Source organism: Trachemys scripta, chromosome 11, assembly GCF_013100865.1.
Source record: "Trachemys scripta elegans isolate TJP31775 chromosome 11, CAS_Tse_1.0, whole genome shotgun sequence".
NCBI classification, from domain to species: Eukaryota; Metazoa; Chordata; order Testudines; family Emydidae; genus Trachemys; species Trachemys scripta.
The window spans coordinates 3,627,340-3,646,743 of record NC_048308.1 but is presented as its reverse complement, the minus strand read 5'-3'; the positions used below and the strand labels follow the sequence as shown (position 1 = coordinate 3,646,743).

The following is a 19,404-nucleotide window of genomic DNA, read 5'->3' as shown; positions in this document are numbered from 1 at the left end:
GGAAACCATACTCCTGAAATGAATTGCCTGAAGTGGCTAATCATGGTTTCGTCAGCATGGATTTTCTGGTTTTGTGTTTCAGCTTGTTCAATTTCCAGACATTCCAACTCCTGACAGAGCACCATCCACACAGTACGGCCTCAAAACAAAAACAAACAAAAAACGTAATTTGGATGAGACTTGAGATTTATAAGGTTCTTTTTAGCAAGGCAAAAAATTACTCATTCTTCGGGGAAAGGTGGCTGGAAAATGCTGACAAATGTAAGTAAAACTAAAACAAAACAAGGTTTTAGTAAGCTTGGGTGTTTCTTGTAATTAAATGGGTACAAAGATAAGATGAAATTTTCAAATTGTTGTCCCTATAATACTGCAGTTTCAGTGCTAGTGTACATACACACGCATTTACCATGACAGCAGTTCTCCCAATAGCTCCATTGGAGGGACAAGACTAGTGGAAGCTCCATAGGACCAAGGGCAGGCGCGCTATTATAGCTGAGAGGTTGGAAGTTCAATCTGTTTGGGGATTTATTTATTTTGTTTTGTTTTAAGGAAAACCTATTTGTCCCTAAGGAGACTGGGCTCACTCTCTAAGGAAGTGGAGTGGCTGCTATCAACTGAAAAGCTATGATCATTAGTCCTCCCACCTTACACGTTCTTATTTAAGACAACACCGTGGTTGATAACACAAAGCAACACTAAAGCAGGAGAAAAGCCTCTAAATTTGCACCTTTGGCGGTCATTCATTCTGGGACAACCCCTCACCTGCCAGCCACTCCCTGTATGGACACCCTGAATGGAACGGCAGAAGTACAGGCACCGACTCATTTTTCCAGGTGGGTGCTCCGCCCCAAGAGCCCCCCTCACTCCGCCCCTTTTCCCAAGGTGCCACCCTCTCTCCACCCCAAGGCCCCTGCCTCTTCCCAACCCTGCTTTTCCCCCCGTGCCCCCCAGCACTTCCCAACCAGCACCAAACAGCTGATCGGTGGGTGGCTGGGTGCTGAGCACCCGTTTGGTTTTTTTCCATGTGGATGCTCAGGGGCTGGAGCACCCACGGAGTCGACACTTATGGGCAGAAGGAGAACCCCAGAAGACTTCCATCTCACAGCCATCACTTACACTGAACTCTATTCCTGTCTGGGGAATTGCTTTACTTTATTTCAGTTATATCCTCAAAAGCCTGAGGGCTTAAAATGTGAGAGAAAGATTTTCCCTTCTCAGGCACCGTAGTTTACGCTAATCCTTTCCCTCCAATTGACTGACTAGAGGAGCAGATCACACATGGGCACATTTCAAAGGTATCACAAGAACCAGTGGCTGGAATTTACAGCCAAAGAAATCTGAACGTGAAATAAGGCACACATTCGTAGCAGTCAGCATAATTAACCATTGGAAGAGCTTTCCCAAGGGCTGTTGGAGGGTCTCCATCACCTAAAGTCTTTAAATCAAGAGTGGGTGCCTTTCTAAAATAAAGGCTGTCATTCCACCACAAGTTCCTGGGCTGGATACTAGGTGGCATTCCATGGTTTGTTATGCAAGAGAACAAAGGAGATGGTCATAATAGTCCCTTCTGACCTTAAAATCTATGATCAAAGCACTACACTAGTATTGAAGCCATGTCTGAGGATGGGTCTACAGACAGCTAACCAAGTACCACAGCATCAGCAGTCAGCATTAGTGTCTCAACAGATGCATGTCCAGATACCATTATATGAGCATGCAATGACTGAGTCACAATACGGGATTTACCATGGATTTATGTTGATTACCGACAGTCTTGCCTGAAACACACAGTATCTCAATATTGTTGCAGATCTATAAAGAAGATTGTTTGCCCTAATTAAACATAAACGGGATTAGATAGTTCTGGCTGCAAGAAAATATAGACTCTAGCACTTGTGGTAGTAAAAAGCAGAGCATCACCTCAGCACACTGGACTTTAGCAATGTAGCCGTTGTTCTGCAGCTCCATCCAGTTGGCTTCATAGAGTTTTGGTCCAATCAGGAAATTCAAGTCGACAATTTTGTCGTCTTCTCTGACGAGAGTAGCAGTCAGGCCCAGTTTGCAGTGAGCTTGCACAATGGTGAGCACACGTCTGAACATTTTGGCTAAGAAACACAAGGTGAGATTTCCTTTTGAGTTCATAAATGGGTTAAAAAGACACACATTGCTGTGTTAGCTATACGCCAGAGATGAGCACAGTATAAATGGTTAAGCAAACACAGGATTCTAATCGAATATTACTCCTACATTAAAACCAAGCACTAGATTTGTTGCAGCTTTTGACTTATACTTAAGCACTTTTACTGCACAAACCTTAAGTAGTCCTCCGACCGCAGTATTATCCATGTCAACTGTCCGGAGTGGCTCACAAACGCGGGTGCCAACCTCAGGGTAGACTGTTACCAACCAGGTTGCTAACACCAAACTGGCTGTGTTCTATCATTAGATTTCACCAACCCAGTATCAAATGTGAACTCCTCAAGCAATATAACAGCATTAACATGGAGTCACAGAGAGTCCCCTTGGGCACGCCGGTCTATCTCCCCACCCAGGCAAGCCCGCCTTTGTGACAGAAGGACCGGTACACCAAAAAAATCACAACAATGTACAGGTTACTTCCAGTCCCAAAAGGATCAGTCACTTACCACAGGTCAGTTGTACCTTAGATCTCTCATCAAAGACAACGCTAATAGCCAATCCTATATTAAGCTAACTAAAGGTTTGTTAACTAGGAAAACAATTAGAGTTATTTGTAATATTAAAGCAGGTAAACACACACACACACACACATATGCATTACAGTCTTAGGTTTCAAAAAGTAATAGCAGCTACTGTAATAGGCAGGCTCTAACCCAAACTAAGCATCTTGGGGATCCCCTTGCTTATGCTTTGAAATACTGCCCTGGCCAAATTCCAAGCAGCAGAGTGATATAGATCCTCCTGCTCAGGGATTTTTATTCCTTTCCCCCAGAGTACCAACGGCGATGGGATGCAGATTTGTGCATATCCCCTCTTCATGGGCGTGGGAGGAGCAATCAGCAAAGTCTTTTGTTCATTGATGTTCCACAGCAGTTCGTCTGGTGCCTAACACCTCTTGTGGCAAAACTAGTATTTTACGCTTGGTCATGTTTCTCTCCTGATTGTGGGGGTTTCCAGTTTCATAAGAAACACTTTTATAGTTACAAAGCAAACACTCCAATATTACCTTATAACATGGGATATGGATATAAGAAGTGACATTAATGCAGGCAGCAACTCACAAGCATTTTATAAAGTCCAAACACAACTCTATAAATCTAATACCTATTTTAACAATACTAACATACAGGTGAGCCAGACTGGTTTCCAGCTATGCACTGGTCAGTGATCAGTGGGGATCTTGCCATGAGCTGGCACCTGGACTGCCAGCATCACAATCCCCATTTACCCGATGGAAAAAAAGAGGTATAGAGGCGTTAAGTGACTTGACCTAGGCCACATAGCATTTCAGAACCAGGATTAGAATACAGGGGTTCTACCATTCCTAGGTTCAGTCCATTGGAGCACGATGGCATCATCTCTCTCAGGCATTCCTAGCACTCCCATCATCTTTCTAGTAGCATAAAGTAGGACTTCTGCCTTATTTTTTATGACCAAGTCTAAGAAGCGATGATGGTAAGAAAACTGAGGCAACAGCATAGATCTTCGTTAAAGTGGCTGCCAATGAGCAATGGCTATTTCCATATTTTACCATTTCTCCCACTTCTGTTAATACTCAAAAATTACATGCAGAGACTTGGACTGGATTGGTGGGGCATTTCTAACCAGCATTATTTTCTGTAAACTGAAATGCTCCCATTCTTTCCTTCCAACACCATATATCCCTATCTGGAAGTCAACACACCTATCTCAACTATCAACAATTATTTCAGAAACAAATTAGCATGGATATATTTCCTCCCAGTAAAATACATACATAGACAAAGGGATCCCTAACTTATTCACAGGGACCACACTTCAAGAGATTGTATCAGGACACCTCCCTTCCCACTTAAGAGAATGCAGACCAACTCCTCTCCCACTTGTGGTGATGTAACCGCCACATGGCAACTTTAGCAACTGTTACGTGAAAAGTAAATGGCTATTACGTGTACTTCAGGAATCTTTTAGTGAAGTTTAAGCAGCTTCAGAAGAAAGCCTGCATCATGTGACCATCCATTCTCTGGACCAAAGCTCTAGAGATGACACTTCTTACTACTGTAATTAGGAAAAAAAAAGTACTAACATTACTATAATGCTTTCCCACTGGTATTAAGAATGGTAACACGTATACCCTAATGAGTTGAGAGGTCTCTGGAAAGCAGTCTTCATAGAAATACTGCAGTACTGAAAAAACTTGTACCAGAGCCTATGATCGTCTACATGTATTAAGCCTCAAATACTAAGCTATGCATTTATTCTAGAACTTCAGAACAACATTATGAGAAAGCCAGAAAGAAACTGCATGGCAACAGTAGCGCAGCATTAACAATGGGTCTGGGGGGAGGGGACTATTTAAGAATTTGTACACTCCTTACCAGGTATGGTGTGCACCTCATCAAGTATCATAAGGCCCCACTCTTGACTTTTAAGCCATTCCATAACCCTCTCTGCCTCCCAAGACCTCTTAGTTGTGTGTCCCAACATAGAGTAAGTGCTAATGGCAACAGAGCAGCCGATAGGCTTGTCCTTGGCATCTGACGTGAATCGACAGATTTGGCTGTCATCTATGGTGGACCACATTTTGAACTGGGCTTTCCACTGCTCCACAGAGACAGAAGAGTTGCCAAGTACCAGGCAGCGCTTACGGACTGTACACGCAGCTGTAACTCCTACTAAAGACTTGCCGGCACCTGCATGAGGGGAGGAAAAATAAGAGCAACTGTCATCAGTAATCAACCCGACAGACAGATCCCATCATTCCTTGGATAAAAAGGGGGAGGGGAGGAAAACCACTGTGGAATGATTGGCCAGGAATCCTAGAGGAGGGGAAATTTCTCAGTATCCACAGCTTTAAGACTATAACAGAAACAGCAGCCTTTACATATTAGCATATGAAACCACACATCTGTGTTTGCTGCTTGTCATACACCTATGAAGAATCTCAACAAAATCACTGCAGTTAATATTCTCTTTGCAGGAAAATGAACTGCTTCGAATAGTTTCTTTGTTCCAAAACTTTGTTCCAGTGGTTGGCTCTTTGATCTATAGACATTTGCAGACCTAGCTGCTAACCAGATGCCAGGGGCTCTGTGTCTCCCCTCCCCCTTTTTTTTCCCCACAAAAATCAACAGGGTTATGCCCAGAACATTCCTTGAAACTCTCTTGAATCGATCAGCTTTGGCAGTCAAAAATTGTGTTACAAACAGAAATGCCATCTAGTTGCATGTAAGGCCTTGCTTCAGCTCAGGCAAAATCCAACTACTTACCACATGGCAGGACAATGACACCAGATCTAGCACGCCCATTCCCAAACATCTTCCTTAGACTTTTCTCCTGGTAAGGTCTGAGAACAGCTGTGGGCTTCAGGTCTATATTAATGTCAGGATTCACTGAATCATTTCTGAAGTCATACTCTGCCAGCAAGGGGTACTCCAAGTGGATGCAACGCTTCTGAAGCTCTTCAATCATTTCCTGGAAAGGAAACAAAGCTTCTAACAGCACATTCTAAATTTCTAAAACCTGCTGGGGATTTTTTTTAAATAGCCAGTTTATATATACAAGCTGTATAAAGGCAAGTTAATTGTTCTTTTACACCCTTTGCTTGCTCTGTAATAGCAGGAGTTAAAACTTATTCCCAGACTTTTGCTGGTGATCAAAGCAGAAAACAGAACAATTTAAGTATTATTGTATATTAGAAACAAAGGGAGGAAATTGTTGACAAATGGAAAAAAGTGAGATATTCAAATATCTGAAAGAGTGTTATTCTGTAGGGAAAGCCCTCGATAATGTCCTTTACAGGACTATTGACAAATCAACATTTTGAAGTAGCAAATCCCTTCTTCAAACACAAAAAATTCAAAATACAGCATATCTGGTCACTGTTTTGTAACTGAAGATCCACAAAAGCTACACATCTGGTAACTGAGAAATCTTCACTCCCCAGGAACAGTTACTCTACCACATCAGCATGTTGCTTTTAATTGCTATCTGAGACATTGAAAAAATGACCCGAATAGCCTGCCGATTTTCTTTGTGTTTCCAATAAGGCAACAAAAGACTTGCCAAGTCTAGGATAAAACTACAGAAACTTCACAAAAAAGCCTCCTAAGTAAGTCTGATCTAATACAGTCTATTCACATATAGCACCTGCTACCTGTTAAGCATTGGTATGCTCCATTCTGTACATGACAGAAGTATAAAAAGCATCTTTGTCCAAGGATTTAGACAAAACACTGCAAGAAACCCAGCAAAATCTGATTCAAACCCCTGCATGATCTCACACCTCACTACTTACACACTCCTGGGATGGGGAAGGCACTTGACAAACAGAAGCAGTAACATTAAAGGTTCCACACCCGCAAACAGGGACAGTAAATCTCTTTACATAGACCAGGTTTGCATAAGGAGTAAGAATGCTATTGTAGCTAAGGCACTAGAGTGGAACTTGTCCTTGGGCAAGTCACTTAAGCTCCTGGGACCTCAGCTCCCCATCTGCACGAGGGAATAAACAACGATCTCTACTTCACACAAGATTGGGTTTTTTGAGGATTGAGGTTGGGATTTTCAAATGTACCCAAGGAGTTAAGCACACAACTCCCTTTTAACTTCCATAGGCTCCTCTGAAAATCGCAGCCAAATTCACTAGTATTTGTGACATGCTCAGAAATTACAACAATGAGCACCAAAGAAAAGTCCACAAGATCTTACTACACTCCTCAAACATATGGGGTATGTATGCAAGCCACATTAACTACACTATTCAGCAAAAATTAACAGCCAACAAGATCAAGCAGACAAGGTAAATTTAAGGACAGTCTCTCAGTTGCCAGAAGCTGCTGGGGCTGGAAGGAGATGTGAAGTCACACAAAGCATCCAGGTGGATTTAGAGTCTGCCTTCACACTATATTAATATTTTCACGTAATTAACTCTCTCAGGTTTGGTCAGCATAACAGTCCACCTAACACAGAGTTAGCACATTCAATCCTGCAGAAAGGGAACTCCCCATATGCCCTAGCAACTGCCCTGTAGCCTGTCAACATCACTCATGCATCAGCCAGGGAAGGGGCAGTGTCTTGTTCCTCCCACCAGGCTGGAGAGGAAGAATCTGTGATGTGGGACTTTTGGAGGTGGGGGAAGAAATCTTTGTGGCTCAGAGGGCCCCCCCAATAGAAAAGCCTTAGAATATGGTATTTAGCAACCCCATATCCAATTTGCCTGCAGTGGGACTCACCAGGAACATGGATGCCAAGGGGTTAACAGATATTTACCTGCTTGACTTCAAAAGATACAGTCTGTGTTTCTTCCTCCTCCTCCTCATCTTTGTCCATCTGCTCGTAAAACTCATATAAGTCAGCCGGGACATCCGATTTATTCTGAGCATCTGTCCCTTGTGATGTTGAAGGACCTCCATCACTGGATTTGGAAATCTGAAAACAGGAATTTAACAGAAGCTATTAGAGATTCTCACTGAGTAATGGTTCATTAATAAGCACAGAGCACTTGCAACGTTTACAACAGAAGGAAGTATGCAACGACCACCACTGCAGATATTCAACAGCGTGTACAGCCTCACAAAGAGGAATCCTGATTTTTAGATGGTGACCCTCGATCCCAACGTACTGCTGATTTACTCGTGAATGTCTCCGTGATGAGCTCTGTTTCTTCTCCCTCAGCGTTTCTCAGCCGACACTCTTTGATGACGTGGTCCTGAAGAAGCTGCTGGATGACTTCAGGGTGGGTGCTTTCTACAAAATACCTAGATGGAAAGAACAAACAAGAACTATACAAGCAGCTCCCAACAAGTTTAAAGCACGTTATACCAATCAACAGAGAATCTGTCTGAGCACCTACCAGAACACTGCCATTGACGTTTCAATCTACCTGACAGTGATTCCAGATGGAGTCACTCAAGCTCTAGCATCTTAGCCATCGCTTGTGTGCGTGAAGGTTAAAACAATTGTTGCTACTACAGAGAACTTTTCACAGACACCCTCACAGCAAATATTTAGCTGCTAAAGATTCCCTTGCTTGGGAATCTTGCTTGAATAATCCATTTCAAAAATTAGATAAAACTAGAAAGACTCCAAAAACACCATTCAGATAACCCTGAAAATCTCCCCAATTTACAGTCCATCTCTAAAAGGAGTCAATTCTTTTGAAGCCTAATTGGGGTGGGGCCAGGAAAGGAATCTGAGTACACGCAGTGAGCTGCCTGAGCCCTTAGGATTAAGGCAGAAGCTATGGAAACCTTACGCTGCGAGCCCTTGAAGCGTTTCTTCCCCTTGAAGCTTGCCAATAAAGATGCTCGTTGGAGAGTCTCGTTAAAATTTGAGCCTACAGAAGCTGAAAAAAGTTTGAACTGGAGAAGCAGAAGGTGGTTCAGGGAGGCCTCCTAAAACTGCTATAAAGAGTTTGCTAGTATTGAACATAAGAACGGCCACACTGGGTCAGAACAAAGGTCCATCTAGCCACGTATCCTGTCTTCCGACAGTGGCCAATGCCAGGTGCCCCAGAGGGAATGAACAGAACAGGGAATCATCAAGTGATCCATCCCCGTCGCCCATTCCCAGCTTCTGGCAAACAGAGGCTCGGGGCACCATCCCTGCCCATCCTGGCTAGTAGCCATTGATGGACCTATCCTCCATGAATTTATCTAGTTCTTTTTTGAACCCTGTTATAGTCTTGGCCCTCACAACAGCCTCTTGCAAAGAGTCCCACAGGTTATCAAAGGAGCAGGTTAAAAGGGAGGCAACAGGGACAGGGCACTGGGAGTCAGGAGCCCTGGGTTCTATTCCTGGCTCAGCCACTGACATGCTGTGGCATCTCAGGCATGTCACTTCCCCTCTGACCCTTGGTTTCCTCAGATGCAGAATAGAGAACAGATTTTAAGGCTAAAAGGGACCATTTAGATCATCTAGCCCAGTGGTGGGCAACCTGCGGCCTGGCTCATCAGTGTAATCGGCTGGCGGGCCGCCAGACAGTTTGTTTACATTTGCACAGCTGCCCACAGTTCCCAGTGGCCACGGTTCGCCATTCCAGGCCAATGGGAGCCGCAGGAAGCGGCAGCCAGCACGTCCCTGCGACCTGCACCACTTCCCACAGTAAAGCAATCTAACGCAGCAAAACAAACGTCAGCTCAGCAGTCTGAGACCACAGATTGACCAATTAATGTAAATCAGCGCTTTGGGTTTGAAGAGTCTTTCTAAAAAAACCAAAGCATACCCATGCTAACACAATGACCACCACTAGAGTGAACACAGAACAGTCAAACTTAAAGCAAATAACTACTATACTAAAGCACTGCAAGCAGGGTGAATAAAAAAAAAAAAAATTGATATGCCTCCCACCCCACCCCCCAAAATAAAAGAGAAAAGCTGCTTACCTGTTGTGTTTCAGCACTAGCTTTACCTTTCCATAGCTGACAGTACACAGCTACAAACAGACAAGAACATCCATTAGGAACAAGCAATTCAGATTCAGCATAATAAAGCAGTGGCTGATTTAGTGACAGCACATGTTTTTGTGTGTATACAGAAACACATACACACACCCCTGGCTGTGTAACCAGACTGGTTCACCAAGACTAGTACAGGACCAATAAGAGTCAGAACAAATGGGAAGTATAAGGGAGAACTGACATCAGTCAAACTCTACACGCACAGGATTGCTGAGAGCTGCTGCAAAATTGATGGGTATCAAAGATGAGAGGTCTTCAAGAGATTTCACAGCCTATTACGGATTACGAAAAAACAAACAAACCCGTCTTAGTTACCATTAAGAACTGGATGCTTTGAAAAATCTGAGCAATTCCTCCCCTGGATACAGAAGAGATGGGAACTCATCTATCCCACAATATAGTGTCAGACTCCAGGGCAACAGTCCCATTGTCAAGTCTGGAATCTTTGGTAATATCTGTCAAATAGCAGCTTGTTCATAAATATTTAAGGCTACGCCATGATATCTTTCACACACTTCTACACTCTCACAATCCATATCCAGAGAGACCTGGAGACCCAGACAGGTTATGGCTATTTGCTGATAACAAGACTGGTTACAGCAGGTGCCCGGCAATGCCCACAATAGTGTTTATTTGTATTATCATAGCACCTAGGAGTACAACTCAAGGACAAGGACCCTGCTGCTCTAGAGGTTATCCAAAAACAGAACAAAAAGACAGTCCCTGCTACTTGCTAAGGTTGAAAGGCATAGTCCTCACTAAGGAGCATATGCTTTTCTTGTCTTAAAAGAAATTACATTTTTATCATTTTCAGAGAACTGCCTCCCACCAACCAACGTATATTAATTTCCATTATTATGCAATAATAACTACAATATGTTTCATTAATGCAAAGCTATGATTGCTCAGTTAAAATAAGATTCTTATAACAATGTTAACTCTGCCACACTGCATAGCTTGTATATTCTATGGAATACTTTCTATCGATTTCCTAATTCCTGATTAAGAGTGTATATTCTACACTACTTTTATGGTTAAATGTGTAGATTACTATATTTCTGTTAATATAAAAAACACATTCCAAAAAACATACAGGATGTACAACACTGGTGTGTTAATACATTTGTTGGAACCTTGACTATGGCATTTCTGACTTTGATTTTAATAGAGCCACCTCACCTATGCATTAGCTTACTATTAAATGCAAAAAAAAAAAAAAAAAAACATAAGCAACTCAGACACTGTTGAATAGTGCAGGTTTGTACCTTTTGACAATGTGAAGTTTTAATGCATATAGCAGGGGTGATTCCAGATTTGGGGTCAGATGCTGCAGCACTTACTGACTCCAATTAAATTATTTACATGAACAATGGTTACAAGATCAGACCGTTACATAAAATTTTCTGTTTGTGGGTCAAACCTATTTATAAGGTATTTTCAGTATTTAGGACATGCATACATGTTGCATGGAGAAACCAATTAGAAACATGCAATTTTGTTGTCCAGTTCCAATCTGTCACAGCCTGAAAGCTATGTTTCTCACGCTATCCTAAGGGTAAAGGAAGAAGATAGGATGAAGAGCGTGCTTCCCTGAATTTTGAAACAGAGCAATAGACGAGAACAGGAATATAGAGACATGAAAAGACAACAGAGAATGACTCTCCACTGAAATGGTCTTACCTTGATAAACTGAATTATTCCATCTGGGACACCCGTCTTGCTCAGCTTTTGCAAATATTCAGTGATGTCACTTGTTTGTAAGCCAACGCTGACAGCAGCATACAGCGAGTAAGCAGTGAGTTTGTATTCGTGTATGTGGGTTGGCCTGCACACGGGCTCAGCAATAGCAACTAGAAAATCCTGAGCATATTTGTAAACAGGCGAAAAGGCTTCCAGGAAAACATGGCCATCAGGAGCCTATAAGACAGCAAAGGAAAAATATGTTAAAGAAATAATGAGGTTGTGTGAGAAAGGTCGAAAGCCCTCTCTACTACTAGGATTAAGGACACACCATGCAAAGAGACCATTGTTATTTAACTGACAGTACATCATGGGGCATCAAAAAAGTGCTGCTGTCTCAGTGTGAGAGCCACATATGGAAGAAAACTAATCTTAAATTCAAGACGCAAACAAAAAAAGTCAGCAACAAACTCGAGGTCACCTTGAGGTTCATCTAATCAGTTTCACTATTACCAATTTCCCCATCATAGAGCACCAAGTGAGAGAACAAAGCTGTTTAAAAATAGAAACATGAGGCTGTAAAAGGGTGAATAAAATTGATGATTTAAAAAGTCAGATCTTTTAAAATTAAATACAGGTTTATTGTATATTGGGGGGGAGGGATAGCTCAGTGGTTTGAGCGTTGGCCTGCTAAACCCAGGGTTGTGAGTTCAATCCTTGAGGGGGCCACTTACAGATCTGGGGCAAAATCAGTACTTGGTCCTGCTAGTGAAGGCAGGGGGCTGGACTTGATGACCTTTCAAGGTCCCTTCCAGTTCTAGGAGATGGGATATCTCCATTAATTTATTTAATTTATTTATTTAAAATTAAATTTAAAATTGGAAATTTATGTTAAGGCCTAAACCTATCATAATCTGTTAAAATCATTTAACGAAATACAATAAACAACATGTTTGCTGCCAACTTTTTAAGAAAATCCAACCGCTGAACTGGTGGAAGTCATTGGCTAAGCATCTGGAACCACAGTTTGCTGAAGTGTTAAACCAGTTTTGGACAGCAGTAACAGAGTGAATATTTTCTTCATTTCAGTTTATTCAACTAGTTCAGTTCAATGACTAGTTCTTTCAAAATTAAGAAACCAATGGGATCTGAAAAAGCAAGAATGCTTGTTATCCTCTTCCAGTCTATGAATAAAACCTGGGATGAGATCTACTAATTCGAAAGGCTTGAAGGATATAGTGACCAGAAACAATCAGTTCAATTCACTAACTACAGATCATAGTTCCTTTGCTTAATAAATTAGTTTTAAAAATAAAATCTGTTTTGATAAACTTTTTTCCTATGTATCCAGCACATTTAAAGTAGTTTAATTTAATAAAACAAAATAAAATGTTGGTTTGGTCCTTTTTTAATTTAATTTGAATTTACATCCAAATAGAGCTTGACACAAATCATAAGTAAAAAGTTAATTGTCTACTAAATAAGAAATACATCATTCACTATTTCTTAACATAATGCAAAAATTAAAACTGAGAATGCGAATACATGTAAGTTAAACTGTATAACTGCTTAAATAAATGTGTATAGATACAGTGTATCCTGGTTAGCAACAAGAAGCACCAAGTGTAGTGGAAAGGCTATATTAGTTGCAAATCAATACGGTTACCAACCAATAAAAATAAACTTTTCTTTAGGAAAATAACTAAAACATACAAATGCAAAACATGATTAAAATCGATGATTTAAATCAAGGTTTCCTGCTTGCTGATTTCAATCGTGTTGACTTACATCAATTCACCCTGGGCTGTAAAACCACAAACACTGACAGGGGACTCAGAGCTGGGTATAGTACCAGAAGCTACTTTTAACTCATTTTCTGCAAGTGACCAGATATTAATTTGTCAGTGTCTTTTTAATGCATTCAAGCGTAAATATCACTAGAACTGATGAGGTTTTTTCAGTCTGACATATTAATTTTCTGATAAGACCACATACTAACTCTTCGGGAGGAGTCATTATGCTAATCAAAGTTCTGAATCATAACAGCAATACACACTGATTCATGGGATAAGAAGGATGGTCCTCTCATGGATCAGTAACTGGCTGAAAGATAGGAAACCAAGGGTAGGACTAAATCATCAGTTTTCACAGTGTAGAGAAGTAAACAGCGAGTGGTCCCCAAAGAATCTGTATTGGTACCAGTGCTGTTCAACATATTCAATCTACAAAAAGGGGTAAACAGTGAGGTGGCAACATTTGCTGATGATACAAAATTACACAATACAGTTAAATCCAAAGCAGACTGCAAAGGGTTACAAAGGGATCTCACTAAACTAGATGACTGGGCGACAAAATGGCAGATTAAATTCTATGTTGATAAATGCAAAGTAACACACATTAAAAAAACATAATCGCAACTATACATACAAAATGACTGGGTCCAAATTAGCTGTTACCACTCAAAAGATCTTGGATATTTCTCTGAAAACATCTGCTCAACATTCAGTGGCAGTCAAAGAAGCTAACAGAATATTAGGAACCATTAGGAAAGGGACAGATGATAAAATATCATAATACCACTATATAAATCTATGGTGCGCTCACACCTTGAATACTAGGTGCAGTTCTGGTCGCATCTCACAAAAGATATATTAGGATTGGAAAAGACCAAAAAAAAATGATTAGGGGTATGGAACACCTTGCATATGAGGAGAGATTTAAAAAGACAGGGATCATTCAGCTTGGAAAAGAGACGACTGATGGGGATATGAAACAGGTCTACAAAATCATGAATGGTGTGGATAAAGTAAATAAGGAAGTGTTATTTACACCTTCACATCATACAAGAACCAGGTGTCAAACAATGAAATTAATAGGCAGCAGGTTTAAAACAAACGCAAGGAAGTATTTCTTCACACAACACACAGTCAACCTGTGCCAGAAGACACTGTGAAGCCCAAAATCATAACTGGACTCAAAAGAGAATTAAATAAGTTAATGGAGGACAGGTCCATCAATGGCTATTAGCGAAGATGGTCCTGGAGGCAACCCCATGCTCTGGGTGTCCTGAAACCCCTGACTGCCAGAAGCTTGGACTGCATGACAGGGGATGGCTCACTCGATAAATTGCCCTGTTCTGTTCGTTCCCTCTGAAGCACCTGGCACCGGCCACTGTTGGAAGACAGGATACTGGGCTATATGAACCATTTATCTGACCCAGTCTAGCCATTATTACGTTCTTACTGAGGAAAGCAAACTTTATGTTTAAGGGCATAAACAGATGGCCTGCAAGAGTTGGTTGGAAGGTTCTCCCACCAAATACCCTTGCACAACCAACCAAAATTGGTCATATTTCTTTGTGATCCCCTTTACACAGAGGGAACAAGCTGCTGCCAGAGGCAGGGTATCAACTACACTATACTAATTCTGCTTTATTCCAACTACAGGGAATCAGATTACTGTGTCACTTAAAAAAATCACAGTCTATTAGCTTCTGTTATCCTAACTTGATTTGTTTCTTCTGTTGTTTACACTGAAATGCACAAATTCTTCCAGAATGCTGCCCTGCTTCACCCACACCTTCTCTTAAAGTGACATTATCAACCCGTTAATTCTACCTACTTCAGGAGTTTTCTATAGGATTAACTCTGCAGATCCCTGAAATGACATCCCCCTACACACACATCCTCTCATGCCATTCTAAACTAGGACTGGCTCAAACTTTAAAGTTTGCTCAGAAGGTTTTATACGGGCAAACTCACACCAAGGTTTCTATCTACCCGCAGACACACAATACGTTTTGTTTTTTTCCCCCCCACTATGCCTCTCTACTAGATTTCAGGAAGCAAAGCATATTTTGAAATGGCTACGAATCCTCCTGTATTCCCAGCTTTTCTCTGGGGAAAAAATATTGAAGGGGGCTTCCAGTTTTAACTTTGTACCTCAAACCTCATTTGTACCTCATTTACAGAGAAAGGCATTTGTCTAGATAACATGAATCCTTCCTCTAGATCTCCAGTGCATCTTGTCCTATGTCTGTTAGCAATCTAGGGCAGAGACTGTCTCACTGCCTATGTTTTCCACAGCATCTGTCCGTATTGCTGGGTCTTAAGCCAAATTTTTCTCCTCACAGTGTCCCTTTCTAAGTCTACCTAATTCAAACTCACACCTAAGCCACTGCACAATACTACACTTCATTCTCCTTTGTTATTTGCCACACACAAAAGGAGTCTTTTACAAAGCTGTTTGATGGGACTTACCACCCAGAGTGGACGTGAGGAATGATCACCCTTTAGAAGCATCTGGAGTCTGTAGTCTTTTGCTCCATACTCATCCACTTTGATCCCAGATTCTTCCACTTGCTTCCCTGCTGCAGATGGAACAGCTTCCTGAGACTCTCTACCAGGCGTTTCGTCTTCCTCATCATCGTCATCATCGTAATGACGTTTCTTGGATTTCTTCTTATCTGAAAACAGAGTCACAAAAATTAAACGATAAATTTATCTACACCTTGATCAGTTAAGGTCCATCAAGAAGAAATACACAGACAGCACAAGGCACTGTCCAGATCTGTAGCCAAGCGAGGCAGACATCTGTTAAAAAAAAAAAACCTATGTGAAGAGGTTATTGATATGATAGGCATCATGGAAACTTGGTGGAATGAGGATAATCAAGGAGACACAGTAATACAAAATATATGGAACGACGGGTCGTGCTGGTGAGGGAGTGGCACTACATGTCAAAGAAAGAGTCAAATAAAGTAAAAATCTTAAATGAATCAAACTGTATCACAGAATGTCTAAGGATAGAAATCCCATGCTTGAATAATAAGACTATAGCAGTAGGTATATACTACTGACCACCTGACCAGGATGGTGACTGTGAAAAGTTCAGGGAGATTAGAGCCTACAAAGGCAGAAAATGCAGAAAGAATCTGAAGAGCAACTAGCAGGGGAGACAAAAACTAACACCAAAAATACTTTTTAAGTACATCCAAAGCAGGAAACCTGCCAAACAATCAGTGGGGTCACTGGAAAATTGAGGTGCTAAAGGAGCACTCGAGGAAGACAAGGCTGTTGCGGAGAAGCTAAATGAATTATTTGCATCGGTCTTCATAGCAGAGGATGAGGGGGAGATTCCCACATCTGAGCCATTCTTTTTAGATGACAAATCTGAAGAACAGTCTCAGACTGAGGTGTTGGTAGAGGAGGTTTTGGAACAAGCTAACAAATTAAACAGAAAAAAGTCACCAGGACCAGATGGCATTCACCCAAGAGTTCTGAAGGAACTCAAATACGAAACTGCAGAATTACTAACTGTGGTATGTAACCTATTACTTAAATGAGACTCTGTATCAGATGACTGAAGGGTAGCTAATGTAACACCTACTTTTAAAAGAGGCTCCAGAGGCAATCCTGGCAATTACAGGCCAGTAAACCTAACTCTGTACCAGGCAAATTGGTTTAAACTATAGTAAATTACATAATTATCAGACACAGACAAACATAATTTATTGGGGAAAAGTCAACACAGCTTTTGTAAAGGGAAATCATGCCTCCTAATCTACTACAGTTCTTTGAGGGGGTTAAACAGACATATGGACAAGAATGATCCAGTGGATATAGTGTGCTTGGACTTTCAGAAAGTCTTGACAAGGTTCCTCACAAAAGGCTCTCAAACAAAGTAACAAGTCATAGGATAAAAGGGAAGATCCTCTCATGGATGAGTAACTGGTTAAAAGATAGGAAACAAAGGCTAGGAATAAATCATCAGTTTTCACAATAGAGAGGTAAATAAAAGGGTCCCAAAAGATCTGTACTGGAACCTGTGCTATTCAACACGTTCATAAATGGTGTGGAAAAAGGGGTGAACACTAAGGTGGCAAAGTTTGCAGACAATACAAAATTACTCAAGACAGCAAGAGTTACAACAGGATCTCACTAAACTGAATAACTGGGTGACAAGATGGCAGATGAAATTCAATGTTGATGAACGCAAAGTAATGCACACTGGAAAACATAGCCCAACTACACAAACAAAATGATGGAGTCTAAATGAGCTATTATGACTCAAGAAATAAATTTTGGAGTCATTGTGGATAGTTCCCTGAAAACATCCACTCAATGTGCAGCAGCAGTCAAAAAAAAGAAAAGAAAACTAGCCGAATGTTAAGAACCATTAGGAAAGGGATAGATTAAAAAAACAGAAAACGTAATGCCACTATACAAATATGTGGTACACCCACACTTTGAATACTGCGTACAGTTCTGGTTGCCCCATCTTAAAAAAGAAGATATATTTGAATTGGGAAAAGTACAGAGAAAAGAGAAGGGCAACAAAAATGATTGGGGGTATGGAACAGCTTCCAAACAAAGAGAGACTAAAAAGAATGGGGCTGTTCAGTTTAGAAAAGAGATGACTAAGGGGGGATATGATACAAGTCTTTAAAATCATCCATGGTGTGGAGAAAGCAAATAGGGAAGTGTTATTCCTCCCTTCACATAACACAAGAATTAGGGGTCCCCTGCCAAAATTAATAGGCATCAAATTTAAAACAAACTTAAGGAAGTACTTCTTCCCACAATGCACAATCCACTTGTGGAACTTGTTGCCAGGGGATGTTTTAAAGGTCAAAAGCATAACTGCGTTCAAACAAGAAATGGATAAGTTCACAGAGCATAGGTCCATCAATGGTTATTAGCCAAGATGGTCAGACAGGCAACCCCATATAACTGGGTTGTGTCCCTAAACTTCCAGCTGCCAGAAACTGAGACTGGACAACAGAGGTTAAATCACTCGAAATTGCCCTGTTCTGTTCATTTTTTCTGAACCATTTGGCACCGGCCACTGTCAGAAGACAGGATACTGGACTAGATGGAACACTGGGTTGACCCAATATGGCCATTCTTATAGCTTAGCTCCTGGTTGGCAGATGAAGAAGGACCTGCATGTAGGCCCTCTTTGGCAGGAAGACCTGAGATAGGAATTTAGAAGTGGGGGAAAGGACAATTCTATTCAGATTATTTTGTAAACATAGGGTATGCCTACACTACAAGTGCTACAGCAGCACAGCTGCAGTCATGCCACTGTAGTATAAACACTCACTAAAGCCACAAAAGGGGGGTTTCCATTATAGTAAATTCACCCACTCCAGAGGTGTTAGCTAGGTTGAGGGGAGAATTTTTCTATTGACCTAGTAGTGTCTACACTGGGGCTTAGGTCAGTTTAACAACATCTCTTTTCACATGCCTGAGCAACATAACTAGGTGGACCTAAGTATTAGGTGTACACCAGGTCTTAGTTTTCACAAGTACAGATCCCTCAACTTCCCCAACTGCTCTTGGCTCCCTGTATTTCAGTCACGCTGATCGTTACAAGGGCACCAAGCACAACAAGGTTATTTGATGAGCGTACTACAGTAATGACCAAACTCGCACACCAATAATGGGGCTCCCTTGTGCTAAGCGGTGCGTGGATGCACACATGTAAGGCATGCACAGACACATGCCACACACACAGACACACGTGCACCTGCCACACGCTCACACTCATCCACCATGAGCATACACACAGACATGCCCACACCTGCCACACGCCCGCAGACACACACGCACACACAGACCTGCCACATGCGCACACACCTGCCCCACGCACACACAGACACACGCACAGACACACACACACACACCTGCCCCACGCCCAGTCTAAGAGTTACAGCTCCGGGGCCCGGTTTCCAGACGCGGCCCTGCCGGCTGGTGGCGGCCGGAGCGAGGCCGGGCGGGGGCAGCTCCCACCGGGCCGCAGCCGGGCGCGTTCAGGCCGCGCGGGAGCCCCGGGCTGCGCACGGACCCGGGGGGGGGGGGACCGGCGGGCGCTCACGGGGAGCGGAGCCGCTCGGGGTCTCACCTCGCTCCCGCCGGCCCATCGTCACCGCCCCGTCACCGCCCGGCCGCCGCCATCCCCGGCCGCCCGGCGCCTGCCCCGAACGTCACTTCCGGGACGAGCGCGCCAATGCCCCGTCACCTAGCAACCCCCGCCCCATAGAGCCCCTCCCCTTCCCCTTCCCCTTCCACTTCCCGCCCCCCTC

At 42.3% G+C, this 19,404-nt stretch overlaps 1 protein-coding gene across 1 annotated transcript in view; it reads right to left on the bottom strand.

The window, feature by feature from the left end:
* Nucleotides 1-19,351, bottom strand: part of ERCC3 (ERCC excision repair 3, TFIIH core complex helicase subunit) — a 43,391-nt gene extending 24,040 nt beyond the window's left edge. Inside the window, exons 1-9 of the mRNA XM_034785660.1 lie at nucleotides 19,224-19,351; nucleotides 15,578-15,783; nucleotides 11,319-11,555; nucleotides 9,564-9,613; nucleotides 7,802-7,937; nucleotides 7,450-7,608; nucleotides 5,448-5,652; nucleotides 4,557-4,871; nucleotides 1,921-2,105 (exon numbers count right to left, since the gene is read on the bottom strand). Of these exons, the coding sequence (XP_034641551.1) occupies nucleotides 1,921-2,105; nucleotides 4,557-4,871; nucleotides 5,448-5,652; nucleotides 7,450-7,608; nucleotides 7,802-7,937; nucleotides 9,564-9,613; nucleotides 11,319-11,555; nucleotides 15,578-15,783; nucleotides 19,224-19,242 (1,512 nt within the window). The 5' untranslated portion in view covers nucleotides 19,243-19,351. The remainder of the gene's footprint in view (nucleotides 1-1,920; nucleotides 2,106-4,556; nucleotides 4,872-5,447; nucleotides 5,653-7,449; nucleotides 7,609-7,801; nucleotides 7,938-9,563; nucleotides 9,614-11,318; nucleotides 11,556-15,577; nucleotides 15,784-19,223) is intronic.
* Between the last annotated feature and the right edge of the window lie 53 nt (nucleotides 19,352-19,404).